This window comes from Suillus bovinus, assembly GCF_016758785.1.
Source record: "Suillus bovinus strain UH-Sbo-P2 chromosome Unknown EDB93scaffold_44, whole genome shotgun sequence".
NCBI classification, from domain to species: Eukaryota; Fungi; Basidiomycota; class Agaricomycetes; order Boletales; family Suillaceae; genus Suillus; species Suillus bovinus.
The window spans coordinates 220,119-241,219 of record NW_024542100.1 but is presented as its reverse complement, the minus strand read 5'-3'; the positions used below and the strand labels follow the sequence as shown (position 1 = coordinate 241,219).

The following is a 21,101-nucleotide window of genomic DNA, read 5'->3' as shown; positions in this document are numbered from 1 at the left end:
GAGTCAACGAGAGTCGAGTCTTTGCAAATTGAGAGCGGAACCAAATGATATTGCATTAACGACTTGAATGTCGCGGAGTTCTAAATTATAGTCAGGATGTGATAGTATGTAATACCAGACTGTGTCATGATGGAATAGATTCTGATACAACATGCGTTGCGACTGCAAGGACACGAGAAAATGCAGTATTCGAGAGCAACTCGTTTGTATCGCTGGCAGGAACACCTGACTCAGTTTGAAAATAATCTATGTCTGTCGTATTCTGCCTTTATATAGTCCAGAACTTGATCAACCGAGGGCCGCGTCTCGATCTGTGTCGACCAACATCGTTCAATATAGCGCCAATAAACATCGGAAATTGCAGGTTGTTCGGGTCGTTTTGACGGATCGCCTTGAGATTTGGCCACAATGACAGGAGGCTCCAACTTCATGTCGAAGTACGGGGGGCGGCCAGAGAGCACCTAACAAAAGATTTAGAATCATTCATTTGCTACAGTTAAGAGGGTCTTGGCGTTACCTGCATCATAATGCAACCAAATGAATAGATGTCGCTAGCCTGATTTGGGTCAACAACTTCGTTGGGCCTTTCAGCATTAAGCGGTATGATGATTTCAGGAGCAGCCCAACGAATTGCGCCTGGCCTGTTAGATGCGAAGAAAGATGTCTCGTGATCTGTCAGCAGGCGCGACAGGCCAAAGTCCGCAAGGAGAGCGTTGCCGTTCTCATCCATAAGAACATTAGGCTGAAATTTTATGACTCATACGGACTGACTAGTGAAAAAATTGTGACATACAGGCATAAGGTCTCCGTGTATAATGTTTTGAGAATGCACTGATTCATCGTGTATCGTCCAAATGAGGTCACATAGCCACAACTAAATTCACTTACGATACTGCAGACCTGAAACAACTTGAAAGAGCTGTATTTCGACTGATCTGAGGGTGCGCTCATAAGCTATAGATAAGAAATGCTCACAAAAAGAAAGAGGTGATATGTCACAGGCGGTAACTGCTTACGCCATATTTTTTCCAGATATGCATTGAGAGAACCGTTTTCCATCCATGGACATACTAGCGCCGGGACAACTTCAAAGTCGTCCGTAGTACCATACAGAGGCAGTATGTGCGAGTGTTCCAGCTGTTGCCAAACAAAGAATTTCTGACGTATTTTCTGGAAAGTGATGGTAAATGCCACATACATCGACTACTCGAGAACTAACCTTGGTAAAATTTTTAATGTCTTCTGGCTTTCTTGATGGCACTCTGAAAGCCTTGACTGCGACGTTTCGCAGGGGTATCTATTAGAATTGAGCTAATCTTTTGAAAAAAACCAATTAATATACAAACTTCGATACCGTTCCAGAGAAAGGAACGTTTCAATTTGCACATCCAGACATTGCCGAATCCGCCACTACTGCAGGGGTATTTCTCGGGGCGTTAAATATAAGACGTGAGATCCCCAGGTTCATCGTGGTATTTGTTGAGGTCAACAACTCTGGAAATAAGGATCTTCAGTCTCAGCTCAAAGTCCTGTGTATCGGAGAAAATATACATATTTTGAGTAAAGTTGCGTCGGAGATGAACGAAGATCACCCTCCAAGTAAAGGTCTCCACATGCATTCAGGTCCTCGAAACTTGAAAACGACCCAGAGGGCAAAACAATACGAGGCGATTCAGAGTCAGTGCCACTCGTTGTAAGATCCGGGACATTTTTTGATTCAAATCAGAGTCATTGCCCTACAGTACACAGAATTCGTCAATGACCGTAAGGCACACATTGATAAGCAAGTACTCACTGAAGTAGCACTCTAACTGATGAAGCGTGAGATAGACTGCGAGAAATTAGTACTCAGTTGCGAGTCTTTTGACCTCCCAGAACCTGCGATCTTGGCTGTGATTTCTCCAAACACCAGGTGATTATCCACCTGTTCACGGCTGCTGAGCCCAAATCAATGAATTCACTGTGACAGGTAATCGTAAATTTGAAGTAGGTTTGCGGAGTTCAACTGGTAGACCCTTGTAATATCGAGTGATGTTACTGCAATAGTGTCGACACGAGCACTCACAATGCTGTTAACTCCACAACAAGAGTGATCATTCTCATATCACAAGAACAGCTCAGACGAAACTCCCGGGAGAAAAACTCGGTGCTGTCTAGTGACCGACTAGTGTTTCTCCGCGAACAACGGTAGTACTTAGTATTTGTCATGTACCACACATACCCAGGCCATACGAGTACGCAATAGCACTCTACTGAGGTCTGATACTCCGTTATTCGAATATTCGCGGAACCGTGACGCGAGCGCTGGTAAGCCACGGAGTTTTGTGTGCCCTGGTATAGATTGTTATCATTCGCTCCTCAAAACGAATAACCCGATCGGATGATCGTTGGAAACGATCATGATCACAGTGGATCAAATCAGCGATCACTCGAGGGACGTTATGCGTAAAAACTTACCACCCTTAGTGACAACAGCTACTTGTTTAAGATATGCTTCCCGTGTTATGAGAACGGGATTGAAAGTGGTGTCTAAAATATCTGCCAGATTCGGATGTCCGCAGCCGGAGTGAAGGGAGGTTTGACACGGCCCGGGCCCAGCGTCAACCTGCACCAACTCCGTTAATTCCTTTAGGGTATATGTTTGTGTGATGTCTTCCAAAGTTTTGCCTAGAGTTTTGGGGTGATTATCTGTTGGCACTGTTGAATCCGAAGAGCAGAGTCGAAGAAGACCGAGAGACCCGATGAACACTCTGCAACCTGTGTTATGAAGATAAGTCCATGGTATTGAATATACACTCAGTTGGCTATACAAGCAACTGTATTAGTATATGTACCTATTGAATATACACTGAATGAAAGTATTAGCTAGGTAAGTAGACCGTAAACGAAAGTGTCTCACCTCAGTTGGCTATACAAGCAACTGAGGTGCATAGATGACAATGAACAAAGAAAAACCGTACGTGATTATGTAAGTAAGCAGTCACGTGTTACGATAACCGTTATCGTCGTTTGTACTGACTTCCAACACATGGAGATTCCAAGCCTAATCGTTGTTGCGACCGCGGGGGACTCCCAGCGTCTTTCCCAGGTCCGTACTTCGCGGCAATTGAATAGGCAGAACGGTACCATTCAGTTTCAAAGAATGCCGATGATTCGCACAAGCGAGTCACGTGCAAGAATTACTGGCACCGGAACATCAACACACGACTCGGATATGTGGAACGTACTAATGCCAATAGAATCTCTCAATTAGTGAGCCAATACACCTCGTGCATGTCGATTATCCGAAGCTCAACGACTGCTCTAGGAATTTGACCAGAGGTATTATGAGCCGATAGTGTGGATGTACTTACATCTACTAATTCCCTCCAGTTCACTGAGGCTGGGCTAACTTTTTGGGCTGGTACAGATAATCAGTAACAGGAAGTTTTACAGCATGGTGCACATCCAACGCACACAGGTATGTGGTTGTGCATATCGTAATAACTGCGACTTTGTGAACTAAGGAACATATTTGGCATAGCGCTTCCTACTGCATTTATAGCATGCCATCAAAGGTATGAATACCACTTACATTCAGCATCTCACTTCTAATATCCACATCCTGGTGCATTGTCAAATAGTTAGAAGTTATGTCTAACAATGCGCTGGACCATGCCCCGACAGCCCCTCAACAGGGCTCCGGCATTTCTGATCTGCTTGCATATTTCGGGCTAGTGTTGAAGTCACCTTTGACATTCATTCAATGGTCATACCAAGAAATAGTACCCATGGCTCTCTCGCACCCCAATCCGCAAGGCGTCGTTCCCAGTCAACTCATCTCAGACTCGTGGACTGTCCTGAGGGAAGGTCACAACACTGATGTTACTGAGTACACACATTACTTCCTTCAGATTTTATTGACTGAAATTTACAACAGCTCGATGGATTCATCATTAAAATATTGCGGGTGGACACCAACAAACCCGGCCAATTTTCAGCATTCTGCGGCAGAATCTCAGTGCAGCCCCATCACTGATCTCACCAGGCAAATTTTTCGTCGTGAAATATACCCAACGTTGTCGGGTACGTATAGTGACGTTTGGCGATCAACGTGGTGCCATGGCAAGCAAAAGCGTGATGTGAGTAGATTTTACATGTTAGAATCCTCAAAATACAAACGACGTTTTCAGGTTGCGGTCAAGTCGCTGAAAATTCCATTTTTGAATGAGGATGAGAAAAACAAGAACTGCCAAGTATGTTCTTTCGTTTGTGCCCGAGAAAACTTGCTTAAGAATGACTCAGAAACTGATGGACAAAGTATCATCTTGGGCGCGATTACTTCACAAGAACATTTTGCCACTATATGGAATTGCACAAGATTTCGGGCACTTTCCGTCATTAGTGACGCCATGGGTGAACGAGGGGTCGTTGAATGACTACATCGATAGTCATCGTTTGTCACTAGGGTGCAAGTTGGATCTCGTGAGTAGCCTTTTGGTCGGAAATAATGTTTCTCACTCTGCATCTGTGCGGCCTTAGGCCAAGCAGGTAGTAGCTGGCCTCGGCTATCGTTGGTTTTTTTTTCGTGACAACGACTTTCATTGATTTCAAATGTAGTGCACGCTCATTCTATTGTGCATGGGGATATCTCTGGAGTAAGATCACTGTCCCTAGAAGTATAATTCGCTAATACTAGTCTAGCTCAATATCCTGGTGGACCATGAGGGTAGAGTGCAATTGTCCGACTTCGGAGTCATGCCACTGCTCGCGGACATCCCAGGTTCGGCTCAGCCATCTGGAGGCGTCCGCTCAGCTGTGCGATGGACTGATCCTCAGTTATTCGAGGCGCAGAAAGGCGAAATCAATCCATACATTCCAACGGAGCAGACTGACATCTATTCGATAGGCAGTATTATTCTGCAGGTATGGTACATTATCTTCTCGTGGCATCTCCCGCTCACCATATTGCGACTTAGTTGCTCACAGGATCAATACCTTATCACGATATCAAGAACAACATTCATGTCGTTGTATTATCTTCGAGAGGCGTCAAGCCCAAACGTCCTGACGAAACGTTTGTCACTAGTGCACAGTGGAACTTTATTCAAAGATGTTGGTCTCCTACCAGTCGTCCAACTATCGAGGAAATACAAGAATTTCTTGAGTCTGAGCTGCGGATGGCAGGTTTGTCTCAGCGCATCTGATTTCCAGTACCTACGACTACACATTCACAACACGCTTACAGACAGAATATTTAGTACAGGCTGTACGATTTGCTGTACCGCTAGTTTTTTTTTGGCATTTGATGAAGCCAAGAATTTCACTACATTGTTCCATGTCTTGTCTTGCCAGTGGTTGTCGTACATGCCTGATTGTGACCAGAATACTGTTTTTGTTTCATCTGGCCTCTTTGATTGTGTACGAACGAAATCGGCTGGGGTTCAATGAAATATCGGCGAGTCCCATGAGATTTTCTTGGCTTGCGGGACCTATGGTGCGCCTCGAGGAGAAATTTGTGGAAAGAAGTTTCATGAATCAATAGATTTAGTATCGTCCAATACTAGGCCCGGATCACCGGCTAGTGAAGCCGACTCGAAAGGTGCGCTTCCAGCCAGAATACGTCACAGACCTACTTCAAGTTTTATTATCTCCACAGCAAGCCATCAGTTTCCGCGGTATATCGATATAGAAATTCTCTCTGCCCACGTTCCGGGGTACTATATTCAACAGCGCTGAGTCTTGGCAATTTGAATTTTGCCCAAATGCGGCTTAATTACAGGTACAGGTACGCGCTGTAGGTGGGGAATTGACGTGGCTACGCCACTCGACTCGTCCGTGGTTATATAAGCCTGGTCCCGAGCCTAGATTTACATACCATAAGAAATATAAGGCTGATTAATCAGTGAGTTAATGGTGCAGAGCATGACAAGTGTGAATGTCACAATCTACCCTTCACTTAGAGATACGGCAATGACTCGACTCCCCGAGATTTTTTTGTTACCATTCTGCACAGCAAGCAGTGGGGTCCATAGAGATGAATCAATGAGAGTCAGTCTTTGCACATTAAGAATGGAACCGAATGATATTGCATTTAATAACTTGGATGTCACAGAATGCTAAATTACAGTCAGGAGGATGTGATTCTAGTAGTCCTGTCATGATGGAATAAATACAACATGTGTTGCTACTGCAAGGACACAAGCCTGGGAAAATGTGGCACTTGAGATCAACTCGTTTGTATCACTGGCAGAAATAGCCAACTCAATTTGAAGATGACCTATGTATGTCGTATTCTGCCTTTATATAGTCCAGAACTTGATCAACCAAAGGCCGTGTCTTGATCTGTGTCAACCAACGTAGTCCAACATAGCGCCAATAATCATCAGAAATTGCAGGCTGTTCAGGTCATTTTGACAGATTGCCTTGATATTTGGCCACAATAATAGGAGTCTCCAACTCCATGTTGAAGTATGGGCGCTGGCCGGATAGCACCTAATGAAATATTTAGAATCATTCATTCGCTACAGAAAGAGGGTATTGGCGTTACCTGCATCATAATGCAGCCAAATGAGTAGATGTTGCTCGCTGTAGTTGGCTTGGGAGCAACTTTGTCGGCCCTTTTAGGATCAAGCGATAGAATTTCAGGAGCAGTCCAACGAGCTGCACCTGGTCTGTGAGATGTGAAGAAAGATGTATTGTGTTCTGCCAGCAGGCATGACAGGCCAAAGTCTGCAAGGAGAGCATTGCCGTTCTCATCGATCAGGACATTAGGCTGAAATCTTATGAGTAACACAGACTAACTAGTGAAAAAATAGTGACATACAGGCATGAGGTCTCCGTGCACAATTTCTCCAGAATGCACTGATTTTATCGTGTATCGTCCAAATGAGGTCACATAGCCACAACTAAATTCACTTACGATACTGCAGACCTGAAACAACTTGAAAGAGCTGTATTTCGACTGATATCAGGGTGCGCTCATAAGATATAGATAAGAAATGTTCACAAGATGAAAGAGGTAATGTGTTTCAGGCAGTAACTGCTCACGCCATACAGAGGCACTATATGTATGTCATTCAGCCCTTGCCAAACAAAGACTTCCTGATGCAGTTTCTGGATCAAAAGTAATGGTAAATGTCACATACATTGACTACATGAGAACTAACTGTGATAAATTTTTTCTTGTCCTTTTCATCCATCGGTAATGCCTTGAAAGACTTGACTGCAACGTATCGCGGGGGTATCTATTAGGATTAAGCCTATCTTTTGAAAGGAAACCAATTAATGAACGTACTTCAATACTGTTATGGGATAAGGAATGGTCCATTTTGCACTTCCAGACGTTGCCGTATCCACCACTACAGTGGGGGTAATCCTCGGTGTGTGAAATGAACATCGTGAGATCCTTGGGTGGAGGGTGGTATTTGTCAAGGACAATCTGTCTGAAAATGAAGATGACCAGTCTCAGCTCGAAGCGCTGTGTGTTTTGGTGAGAAATACACAAACATACTCGTGGTGAGAGTCTTCAGGTGCCACAACCGGGGATCCAGAAGGTGATTCAGAATTATTGCCTTTGGGGTCAGCATGTCTAAAAATGAGGATGTCCAGTTTCAGCTCGAAGTGCTGTGTTTTGACGGGAAATACACACAATTCAGCGTGAGCCCGGTCCTATTGGTACACAGAATTCAGTCAATGTCTGCCAGGCACCCGACAAGCAAATACTCTAGAGATTAGAGGTAGAGCGGATAGAAAAGGTCTAACAGGTAAGAATAAGTCTCAGTTTCTGGAAAGAACTCTTATTGACGAAGCGTGTAGCTAACAGGTAAGAATAACTACACTGAGTCAGTTAAGTGTAACAATAACAGTAAAGGTATAGACTCACGTCTCAGTTTCTGGAAAGAACTGAGACGCTCGTAATGGTTGGGCACTGGTATTAATACGGTAAGCGCTCTCGATTATTTTGAAGGTGAAAATTTACTTTGGACCATTTCGGTCCCGACGTCAACAGGTACTCCCTGTTCCTTCCATTCCCGACCTCCCTCAACCAATGACTTGCGCTCATACCTGCTGCTTGTCATTTCCTACTTGTCATCTCGTGCCTGTCCATCGGGTCTCTTGGTCTTCTTCGACTCTGTTATGCCAACAAATACTCACCTGCAGACTAGTGCGTAACTTTAATACTAGTACTAAATAAAGAGAGGATAATATCCTATTTACTAATCATTTGTCATCAATGTTAATCTACTGCCAGGTAGAAGAGTACTTGCTGTTGGACTGTGGAACCTTTGCAGGTGGTCGCAACATTATACTGCAGGGAGGAGAGAAGACTTTGGAGACAGAAAGTGTCATGAGCTACAGCACGTTGAGAGCAAACTCATATTTATTGGACTGGGAGCATCCTTGCAAATTTCACAGAAGTACTAAATCATGAGCGTAAGCTTGCCATCACATCACGAGCCCCTTCAGTGACAAATTCCATATTATACAGGTCACCGGACCTACATAATATCCCGTATAAGACGGGCCAGCGGACTGTGGGCCAATGTTATGTATATCCCCGATGTTGACAGATGGGCCGGGAGGGATATTATTTCCAATGGAGACAGGTGGGCCCATCTATGCTGATATTATATATATCCTCGAAGATGTCGGGTGGGCCAATGTAATGGTTTATTGTATAGATGGGTGGGCCGAGGTACAGGAAGTATTTTGTACACGGGTGGGCCAAGGGAGTGGTGGAATATGTATTATATAGATGGGTGGGCCGATGTAAGGGTTTATTGTATAGACGGGTGGGCCGACATACTGGAATTATTTTGTAGACGGATGGGCCAACAGAGTGGTGGAATATTTATTATATAGATGGGTGGGCCAATGCAGGGGGATGTTATATAGACGGGTGGGCCAAGGTAGTGAGATATCTGTCTGACATTCACAGATTACTGAGTCCCAGATGCACAAAAACCGAATCCCATTGTGCAACATCCATTCCAGACACCCGAACACCCCACCAAGTGCCGAGTGCCGAGGCCTGTGCCCTGATGTCTGAAGCCCGAAACCTGAAGCCTGAAACCCGAAAATATGTATACAACATATCCATATTTCACTCATTGCACAAATCACCGAGTGTCGAGTGCCAAAACCCGAAACTCGAGATACGGTACACAAATCACCAAGTGCTGAGTGCCGAATGCCGATGCCCGAAACCCAACATCCGAAGCCCGAAACCCGAAGCCTGAAACATGAAAATATGTATACAACATATCCATATTTCCCTCATTGCACAAATCATGCAGTGTCAAGTACCGAAACCCAAAACTCGACACCTGGTACACAAATCACCAAGTGCTGAGTGCTGAGGCCTGAGCTCCGATGTCCAAGGCCCAAAACCTGATGTCCGAAGCCCCAAACCCAAAGCCTGAAACCTGATAATATGTATGCAGCATATCCATTTTTCCCTCATTGCACAACTCACTGAGTGTCAAGTACCAAAACCCGAAACTTGAGACCTGGTACACAAATCACCAAGTGCAGAGTGCCAAGTGCCAAGGCCCAAAACCCGACATCTGAAGCCCAAATTCCAAAGCCCGAAACCCAAAAACATGTATGCAATATTTCCATTTTTTACTCATTGCACAAATCACTGAGTGTTGAGTGCCAAAACCCGAAACTCAAAACCCGGTGTGCAATAGGCAAAGATAATGAAAACATGGAAGTTGTTGTCCGAGTCTAGGTGAGTGTATTGGTAGTCTTTTCTTGTCCATCGGTTATCATTTGACCAAGATATAAGCTAAAGAAATCTGAAACATTGGCGAGAATGAAAAATGAAAGTTGTAGTCCAAGTCAAGGTGAGTGTATTGGTAGTCTTTTCTTGTCAATTGGTTATTTCATTACTCGGTACTCAGTACTTGGTTCTGATACTTGGTACCTGGTGTAATGATAGTTGCAGCACTGGGCTCAAAACCCGTGTTTTTGATACTCACATTAAACAGTATTTGTCCGACGCATCCCTGACACTCTGATCCAGATCCCGACGCCTGACCCTGGCCTGAAAGTTTCGGACCCAACATTTTTGCATCGGATTCATCCTTCCTATGTCCTGTCTAGTCGTATCTATCCCCACTGGTGCATATTTACTCATTTTCGCATTATTGAATATTACAGACAGTGTTATTACATGTAAGCATAGACCATTGCACTTTTGACATTTTTCACGATTTTCAGTATCTTGCCCTTGCATCCATGATCCAACCTTTTAATATATAATGAGCATAGCTTATATTATTGCCTCTTATGACCAAGATCAGCTCACAATAGGCTGGAGTTTGTGAGCTAGTGTGCATACTTGCCATTTCTCCTGATAAGGGGCCCATACCTTCAAAACATTGAATCTTCATGATCAGAAACCTGGAGTACATTTAAAATATATTAAGTATCATAGACATAAATTTACAGACAAATCCACCAAGAATTGAGTACTGAGGAAGTGAAATAGATAAGAAATGGAGTGTGGGAAACTTCAAAGACCCAAAGCATCGAAAATGGTCGGTGAAGCAATAATAGGACTTTAATGCTGAGTCAACTCATGTTTTCACTATATCCCTTCCACCCACCCCCTACCCTCAAGGCAGTAGGCAGTATGGGTTCCTTAGGTAGTTTACAATCTATCCTACATATTTTTAATAAAATCTTTGGCCTGAATCATCTATAAATGTGACTTTGTAAAAATATGTCTATTGTCACATTTCACACATATGCCTGTCATTACATCAATCCTTCATGTATCTTTCTAAACTATTAGGGCTATTATAATGGACATATATGGGTGTTATTCCAGGTCTCTGATCCCATCACAGGCTTGTCATGTTGGATATCTCAACATAATGTGCAAGTCTCACTATTAATATTCATTCTTTTATCTTTATGCTCACTTACTGCACACATGTACAAATGCACGCCTCATCTTTACATCATTGCTAACATGCCAGACAAATATATAATCCTCATACCTGCATCATCCTACCTCAGTCTATTTGTTCTCAGACTGAGGTATGACTATACATTCATTATCATACTCGACACTGACTAACATTTAACGTAGTCTTCAAATAATCTCCAATTGACAAGAATGACATGAGTATGAAAATCAGTGGTTCTGAGCCCAGCACTGCAACCATCACTACACTGAGTACCAATACTTGGTAGGACCACCAATACACTCACATAGACTTGGACTACAACCTTCATTAAGAAAGTTAAGCATAATAATAATTTTCATTTTTTCATTATCATTTTCCTATATTGACTAGCGAGTCCCGAGTCCCGACCCTTGGTAGTCAGTACAATTCCCAAGTTATTTGAACCCTACATCAATGGATAATACATACAAATACAGAATTCATGTCCAGTTGTAGTCACGTGTACCGGGTGTTGAGTTTCGGGTTTCGGTACTCGACACTCGGTGATTTGTGCAGTGAGGGAAATATGGATATGTTGTATACATATCTTTGGGTTTCAGGCTTCGGGTTTCAGGCTTTGGATGTCAGGCCTCGGCACTCAGCACTCAGCACTTGGTGATTTGTGTACCGGGTCTCAAGTTTCGTGTTTTGGCACTTGACACTCGGTGATTTGTGCAATGAGTGAAATATTGATATGTTGTATACATATTTTCGGGTTTCAGGCTTTGGGTTTCGGGCTTCAGACATTGGGGCACAGGCCTCGGCACTCGGCACTTGGTGATTTGTGTACCAGGTGTCAAGTTTCTGGTTTCGGTACTCGACACCCAGTGATTTGTGCAGTGAGGGAAATATGGATATGTTGTATACATATTTTCGGGTTTCGGGCTTTGGGGTTCAGGCCTTGGCACTCAGCATTCGATGATTTGATTAATGTAAATGAAAAATGGGCATGTTGCATACCGGGTTTCAAGTTTTGGGTTTTGGCACTCGACACTCAGTGATTTGTGCAATGACTGAAAAATGGATATGTTATATACATGTTTTCAAGTTTCGAACTTTGGGGTTCAGCCCTTGGCACTCGGTACTTGGTGATTTGTGTACTGGGTCTTGAGCTTCGGGTTTTGTCACTTGACACTCGGTGATTTGTGCAATGAATGAACAATGGACATTTTGCATACATGTTTTTGGGTTCCGGGCTTCGGATTTTGGGTCTCAGGCTTCGGGTCTATCAGGACTTGGCACTTGGTGATTTGATAACTGGACTTTTAAGCTTCAGGCTTTGGGTGTTCAGGTGTTCATGTGTTTGGTGTAAGGAAATAGAAATTTCACACATTTTCACCAGTTTCCAGTTTCCACTCTCGAGCTTGGGGTGTTCGGGTGTCTGGAATGGATGTTGCACAATGGCATTCAGTTTTTGGGCATCTGGGACTCGGTAATCCGTGAATGTCAGACAGATATCTCACTACCTCAGCCCACCCGTCTATATAACATCCCCCTCCATCGGCCCACCCGTCTATATAATAAATATTCCACCACTCCCTCGGCCCATCTGTCTACAAAATAATTCCAGTATGTCGGCCCACCCGTCTATACAATAAACCCTTACATCGGCCCACCCATCTATACAAGAAACCATTACATCGGCCCACCCAACATCTTCGAGGATATATATAATATCAGCATAGATGGGCCCACCCATCTCCATCGGAAATAATATCCCTCCAGGCCCATCCGTTGTCTTAATAACCGAGGGTCTTATATAAAGTTGTGTAAATGTAATGACACCACAATTACACTTTGGATAAGACTGCTTGCCAGTCCTCGATTAACACGGTCTACGACTTTTCCTATTTCGTGGTAGATAACGTGTGAGTTCTTGGGAGGCTCGCTAAACTAATCTTTTTATAAAGATCAACCTAGCCGGAGCTTTACTTTTCTTTATTGAAACTCAAATCTCTTATCTAGGAATAAGCTTCTAGACACGTAATTCGGTTTCTGGAACGTATTTGCCTAGGAAATCTCCTTCTAGGCTCTGGACTTGGATACTGGAACTAGTGAGACATGGTCTCAAATATACGAAATATGACCAAGATCGCTTGGTCTATGGACACCTGACTGTGAGACAATGGTCTCAAATATACAATATATGTTCAAGATCGCTTGAACAAAGGGGACTATAACTTGACCAAGATTGCTTGGTCTATGGGACAACTAGTGAGACGTGGTCTCAACAATATGATAGATGACTAAGATCGCTTAGTCAAAGGGCACAGAGCAATGAGACAAAGGGGTCTCAAAGACAATACATGTGACCAAGAACGCTTGGTCTATAGCACTAAATAAGTTTCTAAGGTAAGAAACTTATAATCTCAAGGGAATTCTTTTCCCTGCACTTGTCTCACTTCAAAGGGACTAACTTTGCAAGTGAAATATCTGATAGGCAGATTGCTACAAATGGGAGATCATATTTTTTGGGGGGGAGAATGGGCTCTCCTTATATACATTTTGTGTGAGAAAGTAATCTAGGTTCACAAACAATAAAAAATAAGGAGGACCAATCAAAATATTGGGTCAAACCCAATAAAAGAATAAAATACAAGTGAAAGATGGAGCTATGACATCATTGTGGAGCAAAAGATTCCAGAACCTTCCATGAGTGAGTCAGAGTGAGTCATTGTGGAGCAGAATATTCTAGAAGGAAATGACATCATGAATGATGTCATTGTAGAGTAGAATAATATAGAGCTTGATGACATAATATCTTTCAACAGAATACCTGCAGGAGTATCTGTGGAGTCTTATGACATCATAATGACATCATACCCTATGGGTACAATTTTATGAAGTGTCAGGTGAGTCAAAGCATCCTAATGAAAAAGTAAAGTAAAGAAACACTAGAGAAAAGTAGGTAGCAAAAATAAGACAGTTGGCAGGAATTGAAACGCAGTCAAAATAATACAGTTGGCAGGAATTGAAACACGGTCTTTTTGGATAGGTTTTTTATAGGCTTTGTACTTTTCTCTATGGTTTTCTCTAGCCAAAGTGAATAAGCCAAAGGCAAGGCTATACCTTAACCTTCATTTCCCTTCTCACATCAACTAGGTCTAAATGTGATTCCCATCTCACATTAGACTTTTTCCGTCAAAACATATTCAGATCATGAAACTTGGGGAAAACTGGAAATATGGACCATGGTTTGAAACCAAGGTATGGGTTGACTAGTCTGAGGACTAAGCTAACAGACTTTATCTTTTGAGGGTCGCCTAGTATTCATGTCCATGCATGATTCCCACATCATGCAGGACACCGTCAACATCGGGGATATACATAACATCGGCCCATAGTCTGCTGGCCTGTCTTATACGGGATATCATGTAGGTCGGGTGACCCGTATAATACAGAAATATGTCACTGTAATATGTGACATCACAGCATGAGGACATTATCCAAAACATCAGGTGGATGGTCACCTGTTCATGGCTGTTGAGCCCGCTTGCGTACTGCCACTGATCAATCAATCAGGTGGCCAGCCGGTCACCGGTCCCTATGGCCAACCTTCAAGCTTCTTCCAACAATAGAATACCGCAATCAATCACTCATACTAAAGTGTTGATGTCTTCTCTGGTGAGTGATCTTTCGATACCATCATGAAACATAGGCATACTGATCAAACCAAAGTTTGTTCGGTTCAATGTACTTGAATGAAACATCACACCTATAGTAGTCAGTCTGGTTTTCATATGCATACACGCGGAAACAAATTGCCACGCTGATCATACCACAGACCTTGAGGCCGACTTGTGTGCGCAGAACACCACATGAAACTTTAGAAGAAAGCTGCCCTCAATGTCCGATGTAAGTGTGTAACAGTGCCAACCATATCACCCAAGTGACCATCTTGACGCTGAGCGAATGCACCTCTTGTATGTGGTTCTCCCTGACCACTTTGGCAATTTAATTAGCTATATGAGGTGATAGTGTGGATGTACTCACATCCAATTTCCTCTAGTAAGTTGAACTTGTGATGCAGCTGGTGCACAGACTCTACAAGCCATATTTAGTATCATGCACATTGGTTGCACACAGGATGTTTGGCTGGATGCATGCATAGAAGTTCGAAGCACTGCACAGTGTAAGATCGCGGATTCCAGCCAAAGGAGAACCTTGGAGATTTTGATACTTCCTATGATCATGAACTTTCTGAAAATACCCCGACACAAGAATACCTCATGTATAGTATTTTACAGAATTGACAAGTTCCCTTGAATTTTCACACAGAGGAATCTGGCAGCGGCCCGCCGCCCGTGCAGAAACTCATCATGACTGATCATGCAAATTTATTGAAAATCACCAAGTCCGACTTTCTCTCATTGACGACAACCACAACGATCACAGTGCTATTTTCAACAGTGCTCCAGACAATGATGGATTTAAGTATCAGAGGCACCTGGTAAGGTCAATTGTGATGCGCTTCCTATCTTTCTCCGCTGTTCGAGCACCAGTGCGAAACAGCACCTCGAAATCAATCCTGACCAATGCATAATCCAATATGACATCCATGCCCTCAGTGTTAACTTGGAAGACTCATATGGTCTTTTTTCTATGTATATATACCATTTTAATATCATTTTAGAGGGTGGGTATACTTGAGAATCAACCTCATTCGACGGGAGCTATTGAATATGCTATCAGTGACTTCGATCCCCGTGTAGTGTAACCGCTTGAAGATAAAGGTGAGTGAATGTTTGTTTCCAAACTCGATGCTCACCAGTGATGTTCTATCAGAGTATGCCTCGAGACTTGCCACAACACGGTCCATCTCCCCTTCCCTGTCTTCCGACCTTTCTTCATCAGTGCCATCTACATCTCTCACTGCTGGCACTCTATCTGGCGAGCTCTCATCTGTGCTATCTGCTACCGGGTCCTGATGTACTCTATCTAAATTCTCCAGCTCTGCGGTACACCGGTTGAGCCTTGAATGAGCGAGGGAACCACAGTTTTTGCAAATTTGCCAGTGTCCTTGCTTTGAGGGGAGGTCCATGGGGTGCACGGCGAGGAAGATAGGGTAGTTGTTGATCTGCGCTTATATTTACACTGTACTTTTGTCCTGCTCGCACATGCATCAAGTTCTATCAGTGAATTTAGAAGCGCAGAATGGCATCATATGTTGGCTTCCAAGTAATCTAAGGAACATTCTCAGAGAAATGCATGGTGTATTAAGTGAGGAAAATGATGTTGGTTTCCGTAAATCCTGATACATTTTCTACTGGTAGAATTTTGAGGGTAATCTCAGAATAGTATCAGGAAATCTCAGACTTTTCTCTCATTACCCTGTTTTCATATTCTGTAACTTTACAATTTGCAGCTGTGGTATTGTGAACTAGGAAGGAACCTGATTGAAAATAACACAACCTGCATGCATTTATGGCATGCCGGTCGAAGGGTATGAATACGAGTGCAAACTTTGTTCTAAAGTTTCATCATGTGGTGGTCTGCACGCACAAGTTGGCCTCGAGGTCTGTGGGATCCAAGATGATCATGGTAATTCATTTCAGCGCGTATGAAAACCAGACTGACTACAGGTGGGATGTTTCATTCAAGTACATTGATCTGAACAAACCTTGGTACACAGAACAGACTTTGGTTTGATCAGTATGCTTGTGTTTGAATTGCGATACTGTAACGGCGACTGATTGTGGTAATCTATTTTTGGAAGAAGCTTGAAGGTTGGCCATAGGATATGACCAGGACCATATACCAGCTGGCCACCTGATCGACCGATCAGCAGCAGTATGCAAAACTCAGTGGCTTACCAGCACTTATCACTATTCCGCAAACGAAGTCATAAGGTTTTTGTTTATGTAAAAAAAAACTTCATCATTATCCTATATATCGGGGTAGAGTTCTTGGCCAAAGAACTACCAGAGCGAGGAATAGACCAGGTTCCTACCCAGTCGCAGTGTCAAGAGAAAGAGGACGGCATCCGAGTTGCCGTGTGCAAAATTCAAATCACGTGCACTTTGAAGTTTCCAAAAGCAGCCCAAACTTTATTCCTCATACTCTCTCGACAGCGGCTGGCAGAAAACATTTGTAAACATTGTTCAGCCACCGTAGCAAACCCTTTGGACCTTCATAATTAACTAGCAACTTTGAAAACTGAACTTGGGGTTTACATATTTGTTTTGTACTCGATATGGAAACATACTGCAGCATCCTCGACATGTTTGATGAAGGCAGTAGCCTTCTGGATTTCCTCATCACAGTCCTCACAGTACCAATATTTTCCAACCACCCTGCAGTTGTTAACCTTCTGGCCAACATGTCTAATATTATGTGCGCCTTATTATGACAGCAGAATTTATATAAACCTTTAATTAAATGGGCCAAGAATGCCATTAGCACAGAATGTGTGAGAGAGGTTTGAGAGCTCACAAAAGTGGAGAATGGGTGGCATTTTAGCACTCTGCATGCGAAAGCCGAGCAAATAGAGGGCTTCTGAATTGGAGGTATGGCTTTGAAGATTGAGGGGGAGGCACCGGTGCTATGGACCCTTCTTGATTCTCTCTTGTCTGTGAGAGCTCCCCAAGTCAAGAAAATTGAAAGCAACCTTGAAGGGGACATGGTGAATGGAATAATGAAACTGGATGCACAAGAAGCTGAGGATTCAGAATACTGGGCTCAAGTAGATGACCTAGAAGGTGTTATAGAAGGCATCACTGGCAATTGTGTATCGAGAGCTGAATGCCTCGCATCTCAATGTGATGCGACAATAATACTGGTATGAAAAATGCAAATAAAATTTATGTTCGATCTAAACAGACCTCTTCCAGTGGAAAGTAGTAATTGTGTTGCTTCTAAAGAAAAGCACGAATCAGAAGGCCAACTCACTGTCAAGCATATTTGGAATATTGTTGCAATCAACACACGCACCAGAGAAGGTCATTGAAATGATGGTGAAGATGGGTCTCTCAATATCCATTGATGCAATTCATGATACAGTCCATTCACTATCTGCAGAATCAAGTCACACACTTCAAAATCTTGGACAAACACTTTTAGCAGCTTATGCATATGATAATTTCGACATCAACCTGAAGACCACCATTCCGGCTGCATAAAAATCCACTGACACTCTGAAACATCTTACATCAGGCTTACTGTTTTCTCTAAAACATGGAGTCACTTGTAATGATATAAAATGTTCCTATGGTGAAAATCGCGATGTCCTGCATGATGTGGGAATCATGCATGGACATGAATACTAGGCGACCCTCAAAAGATAAAGTCTGTTAGCTTAGTCCTCAGACTAGTCAACCCATACCTTGGTTTCAAACCATGGTCCATATTTCCAGTTTTCCCCAAGTTTCATGATCTGAATATGTTTTGACGGAAAAAGTCTAATGTGAGATGGGAATCACATTTAGACCTAGTTGATGTGAGAAGGGAAATGAAGGTTAAGGTATAGCCTTGCCTTTGGCTTATTCACTTTGGCTAGAGAAAACCATAGAGAAAAGTACAAAGCCTATAAAAAACCTATCCAAAAAGACCGTGTTTCAATTCCTGCCAACTGTATTATTTTGACTGCGTTTCAATTCCTGCCAACTGTCTTATTTTTGCTACCTACTTTTCTCTAGTGTTTCTTTACTTTACTTTTTCATTAGGATGCTTTGACTCACCTGACACTTCATAAAATTGTACCCATAGGGTATGATGTCATTATGATGTCATAAGACTCCACAGATACTCCTGCAGGTATTCTGTTGAAAGATATTATGTCATCAAGCTCTATATTATTCTACTCTACAATGACATCATTCATGATGTCATTTCCTTCTAGAATATTCTGCTCCACAATGACTCACTCTGACTCACTCATGGAAGGTTCTGGAATCTTTTGCTCCACAATGATGTCATAGCTCCATCTTTCACTTGTATTTTATTCTTTTATTGGGTTTGACCCAATATTTTGATTGGTCCTCCTTATTTTTTATTGTTTGTGAACCTAGATTACTTTCTCACACAAAATGTATATAAGGAGAGCCCATTCTCCCCCCCAAAAAATATGATCTCCCATTTGTAGCAATCTGCCTATCAGATATTTCACTTGCAAAGTTAGTCCCTTTGAAGTGAGACAAGTGCAGGGAAAAGAATTCCCTTGAGATTATAAGTTTCTTACCTTAGAAACTTATTTAGTGCTATAGACCAAGCGTTCTTGGTCACATGTATTGTCTTTGAGACCCCTTTGTCTCATTGCTCTGTGCCCTTTGACTAAGCGATCTTAGTCATCTATCATATTGTTGAGACCACGTCTCACTAGTTGTCCCATAGACCAAGCAATCTTGGTCAAGTTATAGTCCCCTTTGTTCAAGCGATCTTGAACATATATTGTATATTTGAGACCATTGTCTCACAGTCAGGTGTCCATAGACCAAGCGATCTTGGTCATATTTCGTATATTTGAGACCATGTCTCACTAGTTCCAGTATCCAAGTCCAGAGCCTAGAAGGAGATTTCCTAGGCAAATACGTTCCAGAAACCGAATTACGTGTCTAGAAGCTTATTCCTAGACAAGAGATTTGAGTTTCAATAAAGAAAAGTAAAGCTCCGGCTAGGTTGATCTTTATAAAAAGATTAGTTTAGCGAGCCTCCCAAGAACTCACACGTTATCTACCACGAAATAGGAAAAGTCGTAGACCGTGTTAATCGAGGACTGGCAAGCAGTCTTATCCAAAGTGTAATTGTGGTGTCATTACATTTACACAACTTTATATAAGACCCTCGGTTATTAAGACAGTGAATCAATCCTCAAAGTGATTTTTCCATTGAACAAACCTGGAAAGACTTACTGTCGCTACACCAAGATGTCTCGCTTTCTTCAGGTCTCGCTCGATGAGACCAATTTAACTCCTGGAAATTTTTGCATGACCTTTACTATCATGGACCACCTTATTTTGCACAGTTTCAGTCTCAAATACCAGCTCCCCAAGTTCTAGAACAAATACCAATTGTAAAAACTCCAATCGTACCAGCCTCGGCAATGGATGTCAACAACTCAATGGTTGCAGGAAACATTCAGGCAATCAAGAAATTGATGGTGCAAGGTGGTGTCTTTGATCCAGCAGATGTGGAAGATGGCGAGTCGCCTCATTTTACTGAGTATGTGGTGCTTGTACATGGAGATCTGGGCATGGGCAAACACATTGCATCTATACAGCAATGTCGGTCCATTGAAACAACTCCATGGCAGCGATTCCAACATGTAGTCTTTGTGCCTAGCTTGTTCCACTTGAAAATGGCAGCCACAGATGCAATATGGAGGACATTGATCCAGCCAATGTCAGTGCATCAAGATCAGACAAGTCTGATGCATGATATTGCACAGCTACAGCCACATGAGACAGGAATTTTTGGATCCAAGCCTGGGTTCTGGATGATGCACAAGCTCATTGGTCATGATGGGATCTGTTGACATTTGGATTATTGGCGGATATAAGTCAAAAGAATGAACAATGCTCACAAAACACTTGACAACTTTGCCATTTCTAAACAAAGCCTAGAGGAACTAAAGGAGATTGCCAACCGACTCTCTCAAGAATATATTGCTACCTACAAGCTAACACGAGCTCATCAGCAGCCTGATGAATGACGAGATAAACAGTACGAGAATAACTTGTTGATTAACAATTATTTTCTATTGTACAAGGAGCTATCCTATGCAATGAATATTGGAGACATTGTGCGTGTTGAAACCTGCATCATCACATGGTCATTAATATTTAAGGCGACGGGCAAACACAAATATGCCACATGCATGACAGAGTTTTTGATAAACTTGCATGTCAATTATCCAGCGGGTCTACAGTGAGAAGCATGCCTTTTCATTAACTCGAGTACTAATATTTTGGCAGGAAAGCAATACAATACCATTGGCTAGTCAATCTAACCAGAAAACCTGGACACTTCCATACCATAGATTGGTGTGTAGAGCTCAACAATCTATTCATCAAAGTGAAAAATGGAGGGAGTGGCTCGAACTGTACTGTGTGGCAAGGGTCATTCTCGAGTCGCATCTGGTTGAAATCTATTGCAATGCTCATTCCATCATCGAGGATAACTTTATGTGTACTGGAGGAACAAGTTTGCAGGCTGCACCTAATATGA

General features: G+C 42.7%; 7 protein-coding genes across 7 annotated transcripts; 4 read left to right on the top strand and 3 right to left on the bottom strand.

The window, feature by feature from the left end:
- Nucleotides 1-230: 230 nt before the first annotated feature.
- On the bottom strand, nucleotides 231-1,200 carry EDB93DRAFT_1088715 (kinase-like domain-containing protein; the record flags this gene model as incomplete). Its single annotated transcript, XM_041446158.1, has 4 exons — nucleotides 231-461; nucleotides 518-742; nucleotides 794-874; nucleotides 1,000-1,200. The coding sequence occupies 4 exons, from the start codon at nucleotides 1,198-1,200 to the stop codon at nucleotides 231-233; spliced, it is 738 nt and encodes a 245-aa protein (XP_041305872.1).
- A 3,081-nt stretch (nucleotides 1,201-4,281) lies between these two features.
- EDB93DRAFT_1040426 (kinase-like domain-containing protein) lies at nucleotides 4,282-5,138 on the top strand (the record flags this gene model as incomplete). The annotated part of the gene is made up of 5 exons (XM_041444551.1): nucleotides 4,282-4,464; nucleotides 4,522-4,552; nucleotides 4,600-4,637; nucleotides 4,684-4,905; nucleotides 4,959-5,138. Coding segments are annotated over 5 exons (654 nt in total), but the record flags the coding sequence as incomplete, so codon positions are not given.
- A 1,249-nt stretch (nucleotides 5,139-6,387) lies between these two features.
- EDB93DRAFT_1105453 (kinase-like domain-containing protein) lies at nucleotides 6,388-7,378 on the bottom strand (the record flags this gene model as incomplete). The annotated part of the gene is made up of 7 exons (XM_041447506.1): nucleotides 6,388-6,474; nucleotides 6,530-6,754; nucleotides 6,806-6,843; nucleotides 6,902-6,932; nucleotides 7,030-7,095; nucleotides 7,149-7,226; nucleotides 7,277-7,378. 7 exons carry the CDS (start codon nucleotides 7,376-7,378, stop codon nucleotides 6,388-6,390), a joined length of 627 nt encoding a protein of 208 aa, XP_041305870.1.
- An 8,186-nt stretch (nucleotides 7,379-15,564) lies between these two features.
- Nucleotides 15,565-15,981, bottom strand: EDB93DRAFT_1105452 (uncharacterized protein; the record flags this gene model as incomplete). Its single annotated transcript, XM_041447505.1, has 2 exons — nucleotides 15,565-15,660; nucleotides 15,709-15,981. 2 exons carry the CDS (start codon nucleotides 15,979-15,981, stop codon nucleotides 15,565-15,567), a joined length of 369 nt encoding a protein of 122 aa, XP_041305869.1.
- Nucleotides 15,982-17,773: 1,792 nt separating this feature from the next.
- EDB93DRAFT_1088721 (uncharacterized protein) lies at nucleotides 17,774-18,058 on the top strand (the record flags this gene model as incomplete). Its single annotated transcript, XM_041446159.1, has 1 exon — nucleotides 17,774-18,058. A coding segment is annotated over one exon (285 nt), but the record flags the coding sequence as incomplete, so codon positions are not given.
- A 1,743-nt stretch (nucleotides 18,059-19,801) lies between these two features.
- Nucleotides 19,802-20,586, top strand: EDB93DRAFT_1241572 (uncharacterized protein; the record flags this gene model as incomplete). Its single annotated transcript, XM_041451893.1, has 3 exons — nucleotides 19,802-19,819; nucleotides 19,900-20,404; nucleotides 20,435-20,586. The coding sequence occupies 3 exons, from the start codon at nucleotides 19,802-19,804 to the stop codon at nucleotides 20,584-20,586; spliced, it is 675 nt and encodes a 224-aa protein (XP_041305867.1).
- Nucleotides 20,587-20,805, top strand: EDB93DRAFT_1088794 (uncharacterized protein; the record flags this gene model as incomplete). The annotated part of the gene is made up of 1 exon (XM_041446164.1): nucleotides 20,587-20,805. A coding segment is annotated over one exon (219 nt), but the record flags the coding sequence as incomplete, so codon positions are not given.
- Between the last annotated feature and the right edge of the window lie 296 nt (nucleotides 20,806-21,101).